A 17,561-nucleotide genomic window follows, 5' to 3' on the forward strand; every position below is an offset into this window, starting at 1 on the left:
GAAAGTGTCCTTTTTTCTGTCCGCAACAAGAGTTGCTCTTTTGTCTAGTTTCTTACACTTCCCTGATTACCATAATATATGCATACCATCAGTGTTAGGGCATAATGCTGGAGGATTTAGGGCATTTGCTCGAACTTTCCTCCAGCAAAATATTCTTAACTTGTGGTTCATGGTAGATGGTCCATGGAAGTGTATATTTAGCTGTAAAATAGGTGGCGTTTACGTTAATTTTTGACAAAGATGCATGATGTCCATGAGAGGCTTTCAGGATTAATGGACATCTGAAGAGTTTAGAACTTGCTGGGCTGAAGCTCAAAGAAGGTTTAAAAAAAAAAAAAAGACTGATTCTTTTTTTTTTTTTAGAAATTAATAACTGTTAAAGTCTTATTAAGCATGTGATTCTCCACATGAAACACAAAGAACACTAATTTGTTTCCTTCTCCCTTGGCCTCCATTTTTTTATTAAAAAAATTATTATTTTTGTAGGACGCACTGCTCACTAAAGCATTGTAAGAGTTAAAATCAAGACATGTTACGGAACCTTAGCCAAAAGCATACACTTAAAAGGGGCAGTTGGATGCCTTGTTGTTTCAGGTTTCTCTTAGTGCATTCATTCTGTTCTGCATTCAGACTAGTTCTGTAGTGGTGGTCATTTATTATCATTAATTTGGCTCATTGATATTATAATGGGCTCCAAACATTCTCTGTAGAGCTTACATGCTCCACTGCATTTCCTTCTAAATAACTAATGATGACTTCTTCAGTCCCGTCATTAACCAGATTACCTTCCTCCAGTCAGTTCTCTTATTGATTTGTTTGGTTTGAGGTTCATTTTCTTGTTGAGTTTTTACACTTATAAAAGACACTCGCTATTGGTGTGTTTGAGAGTATTTTACTTGACTGAACAACACTGCCCAAGCACGGGTCCAGATACTGCAATACTATTTTTGTGAATAGTGGCTTTAACTGTTGGCTCTGAGGCTCCTAAAAACAATGTCCTTTCCTTTCAGGCTCTTTTTCTCAGCATTATAATTTGTGAAAGAAAATGGGAGAAAACTAGCCAACAGTCTGGATGCTTGGGATTATACTGTATGGCCTGAATATGTCCTCATATATAAACACACTGTGCAGTAAAATCAAAGAATGGCCAGGACTATGAATGGCTTTCAGCGCTTGGAGGATTCCTTTTTAAGTCAGGTAATCAAATGGTTTGAGGTGAGCACAAGTCCACAGGGAAGGACGTGCTAGACCATTCAGTGTTTTGTGGATCACAACCAGCTGCTTGAGTTTCAACCACAGTGAGTTGACTGCTCTGTGTAATTGCATACTGGTGTCGCTCTTGGTGGCATGTGGGATTCTCCATTCTTCACAAGCCTGAACTTGTCTCTTTCATGGCTGGACTCATGGAGGACGTGTTTCAGAAAAGCAGTATCAGAGTGCCTGCTGTGATGACAACTGTTGGTGAAGGTGCAGTTAAACGTTCAGAAAATTGCAGTGGAATATTTAAGAGTTGATTTGGAGCAGGGGGAGACGCACAAGACTATCTCTGGCCATTTAAATTATACTACAATACTTTGTATTTCTTCCATGGGGTGTTTGTAGCAACTGCATTGTTCCTTGAAAGCCTCTTATAAACCAGTGTTAGAAAAGTCCAAACTATTTCTGCTTCATTCATTGTTCTGAGAAAATTGTTGACCATTGCACTTCATACTTCTACATGCTATGTTGGAGTCTGAGACACTTGAGAGATTCAGAGTATATGAAAAGACCTGATTCTGCTGGAACTGGTTCACTGAAACCTTTCCTTGGGGTTTCCTGGAGAGATCAGCCTGGAAAGAGTCTGGAAGTCAAGGAGATCTTTGATCTGAGATTTCTGCAGTAATCTGCAGCAGTTCCACAGGTCATCGTATGTCCTTCTTAACCTCTATTTTCTTTTCTTTTTAGGCCAGTTTTATCGTTTTCTTCTGACCCTGTGTGCGTGACACAGATGAGTTGTCTGTCAGCTAACTGAATTTCTTGGGCAGAAAGGAAATACGAAACAGTAACTGAAGACTCTGTGCCTCTCCCTGGCCATAGTCACATTATTGTCACTAGGCCTAGTACGTATCTGGAGGAGGAGGGGTTGTGTGTAAGGTCCTCTATCGCATGAGATGCAGCTGCATGCCACCTGCCCCTTTACTCTGCCCATCTCGTGATACGTAGCTATGAATTCTTCAGTTGTTTTGAAGATCTTAAGCTTAATGACAACTTGTTTTCTTGAACAGAGGCTGATCCACATCTTGTCTAAAGATCACTGCTGCTGTTTGAGAGCTGGGGAAATGTTGATGGTCCCCTCCGGTGAAGTGTTGCCGGCAATCCTGTACGTCCCTATTAAGATTGCTGTGGGTCCTGTTTCAAGTGGTTGAGCAGTCTGCCCCCCAGATGGCCAGAACCCCAACAGGAATGTTTGCTTCTTATTGTTTACAAGGCCAATTAGATGTGGCATTGGTTTGATTCTTTTCTCTATCAGTGACTGAAAACTCAAAGTGAGAGAAAAATCAACTGTTGGACAAGATAGAAGAAGATGTGCCAGTTACATCTTTTGTGATGTTGCGGTGAAAGGGACAAATGGCTATGTTTCAGCTATAAATTACTGTCATTCTGAAATTGTACCTTACTTCTAGCTTTCTAGTTTATCTGTCTTTTGTTGGTTTGGTTTTGCTCTGCCTGTATTTGGTAGATTAAAGTGCCTCTTACTACCTGACGCCATGTCCGTTGCAGCTACCTGCAGATTGCCAGGGGTGATCTTTGCTGTTCCACAGGCTTACCCTTAGCCAAGAATATCATCACACTTCACTTCAGATGTTAGGACATTCCTAACATTTCTTACTTGGCTTTTTAATGCCTCAGAAACACGAGAGGAATTCATACATTTTCATACTGTAATCCACAAAACTAGCCCCTTTGTTTGCTTCAGGCCCTATGTCCTTTGGAGATGGCTAAATGTCCTTTTGGATCATACTCAACGTGCTGAACGTATCTTTATGATTATATGTGCTTCAGAACATGCACAGAATTATCTCTGCAAATGTTAAAGAAAACTGCATGGAGAAAATTGGGTGTCTATGTAATAAGCAAAGTTTAAGCTACTATTTGGTAGCTGTAGTCAATAACGTACTGGAAAATTTAAACCAGGTTCTTTTGTTCGTCATCTTCTATCTTCTTTTTCCACTTCTGGAAATATAGTGACAGCTTCTCCTTTCTTATTGTTTGCTGTTGTTAGGCTTCAGGAACTCCAAATTCCTTAAACTCCAACTTCATCCAAAGTCCCATCCTATAGTTAAAACAAGAAGTTAAAGAGTTAACATTGTCTTTAGCGTTGCATTAGGTATGGGGGTAAGGTTCTCAAAGTCAGTGGACAGTTCAAACTTGAGGCGTGTTTCAGGCTGTCTATGGTTTCAGTACCACAATGTATCAGTTAGACTCTTCCATTATTGGAATGTTTTCTTTACAGCCATGAGAGCTGAGAACATTTTTTTATGGTTCTAATGAAAGTTTGAATTTTTCAATTTGTGGACGTGCCACGCTAGCCACATAAACGCACCAGATGATAGCCTTGGACTGTACCTTTGGCACAGCTCATCCTGCCCTGAGTAACGTTCACTCAAAGCTGAAGTAATGCTGCCACATGAAACGTTTGATGCTGAAGGATAATTATGGGGAATTTGAAAGGGACTAGAGGATGATTAAAGTTTGTATAAACAGCAAGATTCTGGATTTTGGAGATAGAATTGGAGCAGTTCTGTATAAATTTTTGTTTGTTTTTTTGTTAATCTGGCAAGTGGTTTATTGATAAAAGGGCTCAAGATCAAAGGGCAGGGAAAAAAAATCACACCATTTAGAGGATTTTACTCTTTAAAAACCCTTTAGCTCACTCAAATCATGGTGCTACTGGACCTTTGCCCATAAGAAGCTTGCTTTTCAGTGAATTTACTGTTTGTTTGAACTGCCCAGAGTCCCTCCAGAACACATGAATTCATTCTTCACATCAGCTGCAGCTGAATCTTCTCCTTCTTACCTGAGTTCCTCAGAATTAGTTTCTGCACAAGCACAGCGCTAATCCCCTCTAACTGTTCTCTCTTGCAGCACCCCCCAAAGAAATCTTTTTAGGTCAGTCTACTTAGCTCTAAACTATATTTGTCCTGAGACTGATGGGTTGTTCCAGGCAAATCTCACTAAATCTCTGTCACGTTACAAGCTAGGTCTTTCTACCTGTTGTCAGTGGGGGTCACCTGTAGCTAAGTCTGCCAGTTGCAGCCGGCCTCCTTCTGTAGGGTGTAAAACACACCATGTTTGTGAAAGCTCCTTGCCTGCAGCAGCACCCTTATGTCCAGCAGGATTTTACTGGTATTCTCATAGGTCAGGAAGGGCAGTCCAGGGTGCAGACAGTGCTTCAGGTACCCTCCTGGAAGACACCCCCTGCCACCATCCTCTGAACCAAAGTCTAGCAGCTCTGTGTGTTCTTCAGTTACCCCATCTGCATTTGCTGTCACGTCAGGCACGAAGGCTACTGGGGTCCTTTCAGAAGGATGCTTTGGGATCCCTTCTGGGAGGACCTAAACTGTATCAGTGGAAAGAATAGATGGGGTTTGTGAATAACCTGAACTCATATCCCTGCTGGAGTAGTAAGGATACCAGAAGTTCTGTCTTAAGACTGTGTCCAATAATAAAGTGTTCGCAGACTGTTTTAGCAGGTATGGTGCAAGTACAGCCAGTAAAGCTGAACCCACTTTTAATTAGGAGGATCATGACAATGCCTTGCATACATCCTTAACTTTAAGAATTAAAACATCTAAAGCAGGGAATTACTTGAGCCTATCTAACAGCTTATCTCTGCTGAGGAGGGGAGGTTCTGCTCTCCTCCTCTTTTCCTTGCACCTGACCGTGCTCTTCCACAGCTTACTTTGCATGAGCTTTCATCAGATACTTCTGAGAGGCAGTTCAATTCACTAGCCCAGGAAAAAAAGGTGAATTATCTTAGCAGAGGGCCTGCTGAGTGCCAGAGCTGGTACAGGGGCTGGCTCAGAGCCACGTGGCCAGCAGCAAGTGAGGGGAAAGGAAAGGGGAGAGAGAGGGGTGAGACCTGCCCTTTTCTAGAGTGGCTCAGCTGCTTGTTGACATTTGCCATCAGGAAGGTAGAGGTAACGCATCCAGTTATTAAAACTAAGAATATATTTGTGTTTTTTGTTAGTACCTAATGAGCTCGGCCAGACATTGGTGCGTACAAAGCCACATAGTCTTTTAAAGCTACTTATGTGCAAGACTCCACGTAGCGCACACGTTCTCAGGTTGATCCATGAAAAAGATTTTACAATTACACTCTTTAAACTATTCACTAGAAAACCTTCCTATTAACAAATGAAAATGGTTTTGAGCTAACCTCTCAGAAATCTTGGCTTCTAGTGCATTGTCCTGTTGCTTCAAGGTAACAGATCGGTCTCTCAATTTTCTTCTGATTTTCCTATGCTCTTAGGACTGTTTTCTAATGATTGTGGAAGCTGTCTGTACATTTCAAGGGGGGAATGAATCCTGCTGTACACAGCTTATGTGAACATGCTTGTACAACTGAAGGGAAAGTGTGTGAGCGCTTCTTCTTTATTGCTTACTTTAGCTTTATTTAACCTTCCATCTCAAATTGCAGCAAAAAATATGTGACCTGCTGGATCAGTTTTTTGCTTGTTTGAAAATAATACAAATCAATTTTTAAAATTAAACAAATGCACATTCTGGATCTGGTTTCTGTTTATCTTCTATCTCATCTTGTCAGTGGAAAAAGCGAGTTAGTCAAAGAAACAGCCCTTAAATGTTTTTATTTTGTTTTAAATTCTTATTTTAACAACCATTCTCTCAAGTAACAGGAACAGATCTTTTTCATGATAGGTCATAAAATCTCTCAATGCAGAATTTTATAAAAAATTATTGAAAAGGAGGAATTTATTTATTTATTTATTTAGAGTAGAATGTGTTATGATGAAAAAATGGGGTTTTCACTCAGCTGTGTAGTACTGTTTAGGTCCTACACATGGATTAATTTTTCCTAGAATTCTTGGGTTTCTGTTTGTTATTGGTACCAGATATATGTAGGGAATCAGGCTGTGGGTACGCTGTGAGCAAGGCATGTGCAGAGTGCAGCCTATTAGCCAGATGGGAGTTGTTGCGGTATTATCAATACTCACGTTTTTTGGGGTGGGTGGGGTGTTTTTTTGTAAAACCACATCTCCTATAGACAGCACAAGAACACCTAGACTTTCATTTTTAAGTTTTGTTCTATTGGACAAGGTTGCAAGCTTGTATGGATATAGAGAAAATCCCAAGGATGTGATGTTTATACCAGAAATGTTAGAAAACTAAAGGCCAGGAAAGACTCTCTAGACATGAAAAAAAAGAAAGTATTATTTGTTAGACTGTCTTCTGTTATATTTCCAGGAGACTGATTTACAGCTCTATGACTTTATGACTCTTGAATGACTTCATTACTGTGGTAGAAAAGCAACCTGTGGAAATTGTGTGTCCTGCCATAATCTAAAAGGGGAAGGCTACATCGCCCAGGGCTCCAGCCTGCTTGGATAGTGGTTGTACATAAAAGATGGGGGGAATTGGGAACTTTAATGTATATTCATCAAGACAATCCTTATGTTTCTGGGAAGTTACTGATGTGACTTTTTGGGGCAGATTTCATACACCAACTGCAGTAAATATTCTCCTGCTGCTTTGGGCATATTTATGGCTGTCACGGTGTTGTGACAGCACTGTAGATAGCTATTTCTTGTGCTGAAAGCAGCAATGACTGTAATTCAAGCTAAGTCCTAAATATTTATTGGCTTCCTGGGTAGATTTTACAACCTCCACTGAGCTCCAGGCTTCTGCGGCTAGGCTGCTGTCGGTATGAAAGATATCCAGTTTAAAGACAACTCAGGTGTGTCTATACTTCACTCACAGCACTGACAGCAGCATAAACACATCATTTCACATTCCTAGAGCCTGCTTCACTTCAGGTCAGATGCCATCTGTCAGCCACGTATAAACCAGAAGTGAAGCTGGTAAAAACAATACGTGTTTTAAAAGCCAGGGAAATGCGAAGCAGCTGCCTTCATGTTTCTCAAAGGTAGGCCACTTTTATCCAGAAAGCAATGTTTGTTTTCCAAGACAGTACCACATGAACTAACTTCCTTCTCCACTGTCTCTGAAACATGAGGTAGAGTCTGCCTCTGGCACCAAAAGACAATAAACGACTCACAGACAATGAGGTTGGTAGGGAACAGTAAGGGTTTGGTTGTGGCACAGCAGCAGGACAGGCTGGGCAGGAGCTTGAAGGCCAGTACAGCAAAAACTATGACTGAATGGTTAGAGTATTCCTGAGCATCTCTAGCCATATCACTTCGCTTTCCTGAGCCTCCCAGCTCTTTCTTAGTGTACTGCTGTTTTAAAATCACTTTGGAATTTGTAATTAGCTGCTTTGCAGCAGAAGAGGCAAGTGTTATGTTCAGCTGTAACCATGAACATGGTTGACATGCTGATTGCAATCTCTCTCCATTCTCAAGCAGCTGGTGTGACCAAGGTTGTTCCATGGTGAAAGCATGGACAGCTCACTGCCCTGTGCTTCAGGGTCAGATTTAAACTGGGGGTGATTTGCTTCATTTGTTACTGGAACTTGAGATACAGTAATTTGTGGTAGCAACCAAAGTAGCGGTTGCGGATTCCAGTTCTCACTCATTCTTACTGGTACCGTCCTTTTCTTTCTTCATCACACAGCGTTGAACACTATTTACTCAGCTGTGGCCTGGAGACAGGAAGGAGCAATGTGGTCATGCACCAAAACTGCCCTTGTTTATTCCAAGCAGCTCTTGGCAGACAATATGGTGCATGGGCAAATGTAATTTTCTGCCTGGTCTTCACTGACCTTGCTGGAGGGAACAGGAAAACAGTCATCACAGCAAACTGTGGACACCTCCTAAGGTCTGTGGTGATCCCCCTTCCTGTGTAATAGGTACCCATCTCTAGTCTGAGAAATTTATTTGATTTATTGGTCAGGCCCCTGGGGTGTCTGCAGGCTGAGTTATGTTACAGCCGAAAAGAGTCTGCCTGCATACTTCAGCGACTAATTTGGTGCTATTTCTCCAGGCATGAGAAGCAAAGGACTTCTTTCTTTAGACAAGGAACTTCTCTGCACCACTTCAGCTTTGTGGGCAGTTCTCTGGTAAATAGACCATTTACTCAAAGAGTGAAACTGTAATTAATTCCTCTTTTATTGACAATGAACTTCACCCTCTGATGTGCTGGCTGGAGTGGATCTCTGCCACCCTTTCCCAAGTCTTTTTGAGCAGACTTCTGCTTTTGCTCTATGTTGTTTCATTGTTTTGTGAAGGAGGAGTAAGGATGATGCTGTGACTTTGAAGAGGGGGGAGAAAAAGGCAGCATAAATTATTGTAAGTTTTAAAAGTATGTTATTTCCAGCAAGTGAAAGATCTCTGTTTAGGCCTCAAAACTAATGCCCGCTTTAGGGCCCGATTACCCTCTCCAACTGTCTTCAAAAAAAAAAAACCTTACATTCCTTCACTTTCTGGGGGAGAAGAGGCTAAGATTCAGTTATTAATGAAGAGGGGCTTTGCTGATGAAAGTGGGCAGATTATCCTCCTCGAGCCTGTCTGTTCTGAATGTATGTGGGATGCTTTGTACGCTGCTGGACACCACACTGGGAAAATCTAAAGGGGATCAAAGCAGGGCAACAGATATGGCTTGGCTAGGTAGGGAGGGGTGGAGAGGATAAGATTGGCTTTAAATCAATATAGTTATGAGTTTAATAGATTAAACAAGATGCACTATGAAGAAAGGGTTAGTATAATGTTATGTTGACAAATAAAAGGAAAAATAATGGAGAGCAAGAGGTATGAGGATGCATAAATAGGAATTTGAACGGAACTAAAATAAATTGACTATTGTATAAAGCTTCCAAATGGTGTGAGTCCTTCAGACCATCATGTAGACTTTTTAAAGAAACATTGGAAGTTTAATAAGTTTAATACCCATTATTATTCAAAGCTAGATTTAGAGAGCCTTGAAGAGTAGTTGTAAGAGGTCTATGCTGTCCTCTTTAATTATGAGGAAGTGTCCATTTCAAAAGAGCCTTTTTATGCCCAACTTCTGTTTTTCTGTAACCTGGCTCCCATGCCGAGCCCACTGAAGATGATTTTATGAAACTTGCATGTACCTTAAATGGTAGTTTTAAGAACCAAAATCTCTCCTGCTATTAAATGACTGTTGATCTGACAAAATATGGTATATAAGGGTGCAGAAATCCTTGCAATGGTCTTGTAATTCTGCACAGGTTAGTACTGCCTTGTGTTAGAGCAGATTTCTGACTGCAGAGTTGGCTTTTCTAGTCAGAGTAAAATCACCTTTTCATAGCATGACCTTAGGTTTAAGGTGCTTCATTAGGTAGAAAGCCCTCCCAAGAGCAGTGAGAGAGTGTCTATAAGGGATGGGTTTCCTGAACTGAAGAGAGAAATAGTAGCGCTCTTACCTCTTTCCTCCATTTTCCTGGCTAGTAATGTAGGTAAAGGGACAGTCTATAACTTGGTTTTGGTGACAGTCCTCTTGCAGTATTTCTTTAGTCAGCATAGAAAACATTCCTTTGGCTGAGTTGGATGTGAAATGTACCTTTCATACTGCATACCTGCCTCTTGAAACATCTGACAAAGGTGTAGTATCTTCCCTTTCTCTCACTTTTGTTAAACTGCCAGGATTTGAGAAGTTGTGGTGATATGGAGAAGTTGTCTATCATCTGGGACATTGTGGATTATTTGTATGGGAGCCTAAGGAAGGCTAAGATGTGTCTGTGGCAAAAGAGCTCATGCTCTGTACCTCAGTCCTAATGCCTGTGCCCTTTGGATCCCCTCCTTGACTACTGCTTGGCTCTACTTCTAACCTTGGCTCTTTCTTCCATACTTTGCATTCTTCTGTATATAAAAGTACTGCAAAATTGCTGCTGTTCAGCTAGTCTTCTCCTTAACTTCAGTCCACAGCCTTTTGGACTATGAACATACAATCATGTAGGGCTTTTTGACATCAGCATGTTTCCATTCCCTTGGGGTCCTATACGCTTCCCTAAGAGTCACCTCTTTTAGACTCCTGCTGCTGAACCACAGAAGCCTTTCTTGACCAGTCTTTCACAAAGCTGCTCTCTAAAACATGAATCATCTGATTGGTTTTCTTGTGTTTTTTTGGATCTTCGTTCTGTGCTTCCTATAATGCAGTGACCAGATTTGTACACATTATTCCATCCAGCTGCCTTACCAAATGCCAAAGTAATAACGTCTGTGGTTTATATTCTGTAGCCTTCCATACACAACCCAAAAACCTTGTTTGCCTTTGTTACTGCTGCCAGATGTTCTGTGGATGGTTTTCAGGCATATTGTGGTGAATGTCACCATGCCAGTGAATTTCAGCAAATTTAAGTAACTCTGAAATGAGTCCTTTTTCCACATGGTTAGATTCAAGTCAGACCAAATTGTGTTCTCACTTGAAAGTGCCCCCCTGTTTTGGTCACCTCTTTCTCACACCTGTAACCAGTTTCTCTGCAGGGGCTCTTCAGTAGGATTTCCCTTTGATTAGGCCCTTTTCTGATTGTCTTTGCTAGAGACCCTGTCTGAAAAGCCCAGCTCTGAGGGTCTGGGGAGCAGTTATATTGTCATTACTACCCAGTCTACTTGAATTGAGAGCAGAAGGGAATATGAGTTTTTTTTCCTAGAGAGGAAGCAAGGAGAGGGAACAGCCTGCAAAAGAATTATGATGTTCTCACCTCTCTTTTCCTGCAGATTTGCTGACAGCACAGGAATACCACTGCCTGCTGCAGCTGCTCTGCCCTGACTTCCCAATGGAACTCACCCAGAAGGCAGCAAGGTGGGTCTTCATCCTCTCTTTTAAGACAAGATCAGTCTTACACATGGACTTAGGAACTAGATCTGTGGGTAAAGGTATGGACTTTCTAAGCTTTTAAGATTTGGGGGAAAAGAGACACCATGTTTTGAGGTTAAGAACAGAGTGTTTTTCTAGTGATGAGAGAGTCTATATTGGAGGTGTTCTGGGACTGAAATAACAGTGCAGAATGCTGCTGCTGGCTCTACGTTCAGAAGATGAGCTGCATATGAAAGAATGCCAATGTGCTTTTAAATGACGTGATTTTAAACTATTTCAAATACTATTTACCATCTTTAGAACATGTTTTCTCTCACCCCAGCTTCCTATGGCTGATCATGTTGAAAAGGCACTAACCTCTGAAGGACTGACAGTGTTTAAAAGTACGTTAGCTAAGAACATGGTAGCTAATCTGTTTGAAATTTTATTTTAATCTAGACAAGGCCTCAAGTAAACAGATTGCTTGGGGCACTGATAGTATGATATGGAATTTTTTACTGATAGTGCTCTCTGGTTCCAGCCCAGGCAATTGATTATTAGCTGATAGTGGAGAAGTAATAAGGTATGTGAATCTGTTAGGGTAGGGGGTCAGTTCAGATCTCAGTAGGAGTGAGATCACACATACACATGCACATTAATGGTCACAGCAGGGTTCCTGAATGAATGCTCCTGTTCCTAGCCACCTCAGCAGAGGGGGGCATGGAAATTTAACTCTTTTTTTTTTTATGGACCTAGATATGACATTTAGAAACAGGATTCAGACACGTGACCAGGATGCTAGCTGCTGCCTATGTTGTTCATGACCTAAATACTGAAAAGGTTCTCAATTTCCATTTGTCATTCTGTTATCCTTTGTCGGCATCAATGTCCCATGAAAATTATATTAAGAAATGTAAAAAAGAGAAGTGTTATCTGTCTGCTAGTACTTCCACTGGGCTGATGCTCTGAATTCTTCCCTGGTTCCTATGTGCTGCTACTTGATTGAACTGCAGTTAAAGCTTTGTTGGTTCAATTAAAACTAAAAGTTGAGTTTTCCCTCTATCTCACCTGTGGGCTTGTGGGGCTCCACAGAGTACAGTTGCTTGGCCAGACTAAGAAATAATGCTACCCCTGTAGCAGGGATGTATCTGCTGCTCCCTTTCATGGAGGTACACCAGCACCAGTCCCGTGCGCTGGTGTGTGTTTCACAGGGTTCCAGCTGAGCTGAGCAGGAATTTGTGATGGTGCATGAAAGGAGACTTCAGCGTATCTACACATGTTATGATGTTTGTGTCAAGGAATTTAATCCATGAGGCTGTTGTAAACTAGGGGCCCCATTCAGGGGCCTGCCACGCTGTTGTGTGTGTGCTGTAGAGACAGACAAGCCAGCCTGGGGAGCAGGTGTTGGAGAGAAATGAGATCTCTGTCAGAGGCACCCAGGCTCAGGTGGGGATGATCTCACTCCTACTTTTGGCTGGCTAGAGATTTACTTACATATTGCTATTATTCTGTTACAAGCTAATCTAGTAGAACAATTTTAATAAAACTTATTGTATCTCTAAATTATTTTTCTCTTTCCTTCCAACTGTTGCTCGCTCTCTTGTCCTTTTTCTGAACTACACTTCCCATTGTTCTCTTTGGCCAGTTAGAAAGGTGAACTCCGTGGGCTGTCTTCTGGCACCAGCTGACTGAGTCCTCCCAAAGCATGCATGTCACATGCAAACCTACTGACACTTTTCCTCCTCTGCACATCCCCAATGGTTTTGTTGCTAATTTGCTTAGGAAAGGAATTAAAGTAGCAGTGGGAGTAGCTGCAGCATTCACTGATACAGCTAGGACCTGTGTAATTCTTGACACTCTTGGGAAGAGAGCAGTTGTAGTTGTAGTCTCAGTGCTGCATGGCTGAGATGATTTCACAGCGTGGCACACACTGCTCATCAGGAGCTGTTGCTATGCACTGATAACAAACACCAGGAGTAAGATCAGGAAGTGTCAGAGCAGAACAACAGAGACTATGGCAATATAGGTTGTATTTGCATGACACCAGGGAGCTCCACTTTTTTGCTCCAGCTGCCACACAAGCACAGAAGTCATACCCAGAAGAGAACCAAGCTGTGAGATTTCTTGGTTTTGTTTTTTTTTTTTTCTCCAAAGAGTTGTAGCCATTAGCAGATTGAAGATTTTAATCCACAAGAGATACCTTTGATCTTCAGAGACACCTTTTGGCTTTCTGAATCTTGACATTTCAGGACAGAAAACAAAGGGATTTTTCTGGTTTGCTGCCACGATTTCAAGACCTGTACCTGAGCACTGACTTTTCTCTTGTAATAGAAACACAAGGAATCCACTGCCAGCATTTGAGTAGTGAGAGCTGAGTTGTCCACAGCTCCTGTGCTGTTTTGTGTGGCATGAGAGCTCATATTCCACTGATCGATGCTAATGGAGGTGGGGCTTGCAAGTCTGTACCCCTGTTGTTAGAAGATTGCCTGAGAGTGCAGATCTTGCCCCTTTTTCTATGTTCCGCTTATTCTTGCCTCAATCACTAAACAAACCAAGTCCCTGAAGACTCATTTGAGCCAGACTGGCCTTAAGACAGATTGTGTCAGTTAGCCTTTAATGGTAGCAGAGAACAGTAAAAGTCCTCTCAACTTGCCTGTTCTAGAGTTTGTCCTGGGGACATCCTGTCTCGTCTGGGTTTCTGAGATGTGAACCACAATCAGTAAATGATAAAGTTTCCCCATTGGCACAGTAGCAAGGCTTTCCTGCCAGCCAAACCCACTTGAACCCTGAAAGACCACTACACCCTTTGCCAGAGCCCCTTAAGTGTAGGCATCTTTCTTCAGTCCTTTCCAGAGCTTCTTGACTTTCATAATTCATTGCGTGCTGACAGCTAACTTAGTAAATAGGTCTGTGCCCCTGAGGGCTTAAAGTCTAATTTGGACGAGAAAGAATAAAGATTCCCTTGACATATCAGCTACCTGATGAACTCATTTGAGTTGCAGTTCAGAATTTCAGATTTCATCCTTGATTTTGGTCCTGCCTGGGTTACAGTCCATGGCAGGATTCTCTCCTTGCTAGATATTTTAGGGAAGAGGTGCAGATACATTGCATATGATGCTCTCCCAGCTTCCTTGACTGCTAAGTGGGGAAGTGGCCAGCTGCAGTCCATCTCCTCATAAATGTAGTGGATTTAAAGACCTCTCCTTGTTTCCAGAGTGCAGACCCCTGGGCCAAATGGAGTCAGTAACCCAGCACCAGAATGCACCTGCTTTTGTTTAGTTGCTCCTCCATCACATATGTGCAGTACAGTCTTCCTGAGAGGCTCCTTGCTGTCTTAACAGCGAGAAGTGTCCATCAAATGCTCAGACCCCTATCTACTTCCTCATGCTCTCTCTACTAAGAGAGTGGCACTTGGTGCTGCAGAGCACAGCCACTGACTGTAGCTTTAGATTTAACAAGTAAAGTGAGTTATTGCGAAGGTGATGCAATATTGTCTCTCTGCATAATGAATGCATTAAAAAACTCTCCATGGTTGTTCTCTTGCATCTCCAGAATGGAGAAATGCACTGATAAAAGCTTTGGAGTTTGTGCTTTGAGGATATCTGCAAGACAGACCGTCCTTTCAAAGGAGGAGGGAGCGCAGTTCATCAGTGATGTGGCCCATCGCGTCTTCAGTGCTTAAATAGTGGTTGGAAATGCCAGTGGCTGAGCAGTATTGCCTGAGAGATGAACATGCTCTGCCTGCCAGCTTCAAAGCTGTTGCCTTGATGTGGCCACTGACAATCTCAGTAACATGCTTATTAGTGAGAATTAAGAACTGAAGCTACTGCTTCTTTAGACAGGAGGAGGAGGAGGCTTCTGGAACATAATAAATAAATCAGAAGCACTTTGACATCTTCAAAGGGTTTTGTTTTAAATACTGGGTTTTCTCCTGGGGACCCTCTTAGCCCCAGCCTTTCTTCTTTGAGATAATTAATTCAAGCTGCTCTGCATGTTCGATTTTGCCACAGTGAGCAGAACTGGTCTGAGTGGCAGGGATGTCTTGGAAGATCCTGTAATTCTTTTAGGTCAGCCTCCCACACAGCTCCCTGGAGTCAGAGACAAACCATGAGACAGAACAGCATCTCCCCAGCAATGTGTTTAGACCATGGATGCTGCAGGAGCTGGTCGGTGGATTTGGCCCCATGTTCAAAAGAGTTCTACTAGATGGCCAGTACTTTGGCTATAATGAACTGGTAACCCTCATATGCTGTGATGTGCCAGATACTAAATGTACAGGGTCAGTAGACCTGGGCATGGTTGAAAAGAAATGCCAACTGCTTTTCTTCAGCATCGTCTGAATATTCTGTATTTTTCCCATTGAAGTGGAGTGTTTCCTTCTGTTTTCTAGTCTGTGCTGTCATTGATGAGCTCAGGTTTGTTTTACCCCACTTCAGAGACTGACCTTTCCATCTTTATGTAGCAATGCTAACCAGAGTGTCGGTTTTGTTCCATTTTTGAATGTTTTTGCTCTAAATTACTTCTGAAATCCAGAGTTTGTTCCTGAAATGAGTTGGGCTTTGCTATCACTTATACTTGATCTTTATGGCCTGTGGCTGATACTTCCCATATTTATGAAGTATGCTTCAACATAGGGATGCATGTAGGGAGCTACATGCACCTGGGGCTTAGCAGAGAGAAAGAAGACATTGTCCCTAGCCCAAGAAGTCTCCAGTTTCCATGAAATTTGACCTGATAGTCAGATGATAGACCAGATAGATATGAAAAGAGACTGTCTCATCTATTGGGAAGGGGGGAGAGGATATTCACAGCGTGTAATCAGAAAGCTGATTGGTGCTGCAATGTAATTTCCTCAGTAGTCAAGTGGAGTTTGAGCATAGATTGGCAATTAATAAACGTTCTTAGCCTTATGAATCTGAAAATATTCCAGTTTGTTGAGCTTTGGTATGCGGAGTAATAGCATGAGTCTCATTCTGCTTACACCAGCTTGGTACTCGGGTAACTGTCTCGTTTGTAGCACGGTTACTCTTTGTATAACCATGTGAACGAGCCTCGCCGTTTTTAGGCCACTGTTCATGCTCTCATATCCACCAGGCTTTGAATGTTGGACTTGCATGTCACACTGCTCTGTTCACACTGTACCTGGAGCTTGGGATAGCATTGACATTCAGGACCTTCTCACTGCAGGTTCTCAAGATGCCTTTGTTTTATGTCAGTCTGTCCACAATCCATGCACCAGTGGGTGTTCCTATTCCTCCTTCCTAACCTTTTATACTGGGCCAAGCCACTAGCAGTCCTCAGTTACACACAGCTCCCCAGCTGCACTTCACTAAATCTGGGGTTCTTGGTTACAGAGGTTAGTTCTTTTGTAGGTGCTAAACTGTTTCTCTCATCTTATCCTAGGATTGTGCTGATGGATGATGCCATGGATTGCCTGATGTCTTTTTCGGATTTCCTCTTTGCTTTCCAGATCCAGTTTTATTATTCAGGTAAATGCTGGGAAGCTGCAGGCTTCACCCACTGGTACGGAATTACAACCTTACAGCTTCCCAGTCCCTGCAGTTTCTTGAAACTCATAAGGATATATGGCTTTTCATAGAAAATGCATAGATAATGGAGTCTACTGACAAAAGACATCAGTGATGCCAAGAGATTAGGAAGCTTCATAAGGAGGTTCCAAATTTTTGTGAATAACAAGATACCTGTAACTGTTATGGCTGTTATATATGTATTTGTCTTAGCCTTGAGACATAAATTTCCAGCTTTATCTAGATTATGTTAGCACCTAACAATTAACTTTTACTAGGAACATTTTTTTTTTGCCTTTCATTAATAGAGCATTTCTGCTTCTAAAGTAATGGTCCCTGCTGGAGGCAGGATAAGAAAAGCCCACCACCTGGTGCTTTGAAAAGAAATGAAACTGGGGAAATGGATACAGTTCTTCCCTGTAATACTCACCCAACTATCAGTTGGTTTCAGCTCAGAGAGTTATGGAATTAGGTATAGTTTCCAGGGATTTAGGACCCCCCAGTGGATTCCTTTCCCAAGAACATCCTCAGACTCCCATTGAAATCACATAAACTTGTAGCCTCCACACCACCTTTTGGCAAGAACTTGCATGGGGTCTACCAGAGGTGTCCCATGAAGATGGACCTCTTTTGTTTGATTAGAGCCCCTAGTTGGAAAAGAAAGGGAACAGTCAATCCTCTTCTGGCTGCTTCTTCATATTGTTGGTCACTCATCATAATTCTACCTCTCTCAATCTTTTTTCAAATTATTGACAGGAAAAGTACAAATCAAATCATATTGGCACGTGTGTGTGTGTGTAGTTATGTATGTCCACCTGTATGTACACATCTGTAAAAATCCCCAGGTGTTTTTAAACTGAAGTTCAGGAAACAGGGAAGAGAAACTTGAGTGACAGATGTTTGTTCTGTACAGTGAGACTGCCTTAAAACACATTGGCCTGTTTGTCCTAGCCTCACTAAAATATGGGTGAGGAAAGGGAACCTTATTTGGGGAACTGCTTAAGTGGGCAAAGAGAGGGAAACATTTGCTCTGTCAAAGTTAGATACTCTCCCCAAGCACTGGGGATTGCTAGGGTGCCGCGTACTCATCTCCCAGCACAG

At 42.0% G+C, this 17,561-nt stretch overlaps 1 protein-coding gene across 1 annotated transcript in view; it reads left to right on the top strand.

The window, feature by feature from the left end:
* CSTPP1 (centriolar satellite-associated tubulin polyglutamylase complex regulator 1) overlaps nt 1-17,561 on the top strand; it is a gene marked incomplete at its 5' end in the record, with an annotated part of 78,113 nt that overhangs the window by 53,408 nt on the left and 7,144 nt on the right. The window contains 2 exons of the mRNA XM_084263906.1: nt 10,854-10,938; nt 16,336-16,421. Of these exons, the coding sequence (XP_084120032.1) occupies nt 10,854-10,938; nt 16,336-16,421 (171 nt within the window). The remainder of the gene's footprint in view (nt 1-10,853; nt 10,939-16,335; nt 16,422-17,561) is intronic.

This window comes from Gallinula chloropus, assembly GCF_964237585.1.
Source record: "Gallinula chloropus genome assembly, chromosome: 4".
NCBI lineage: Eukaryota > Metazoa > Chordata > Aves > Gruiformes > Rallidae > Gallinula > Gallinula chloropus.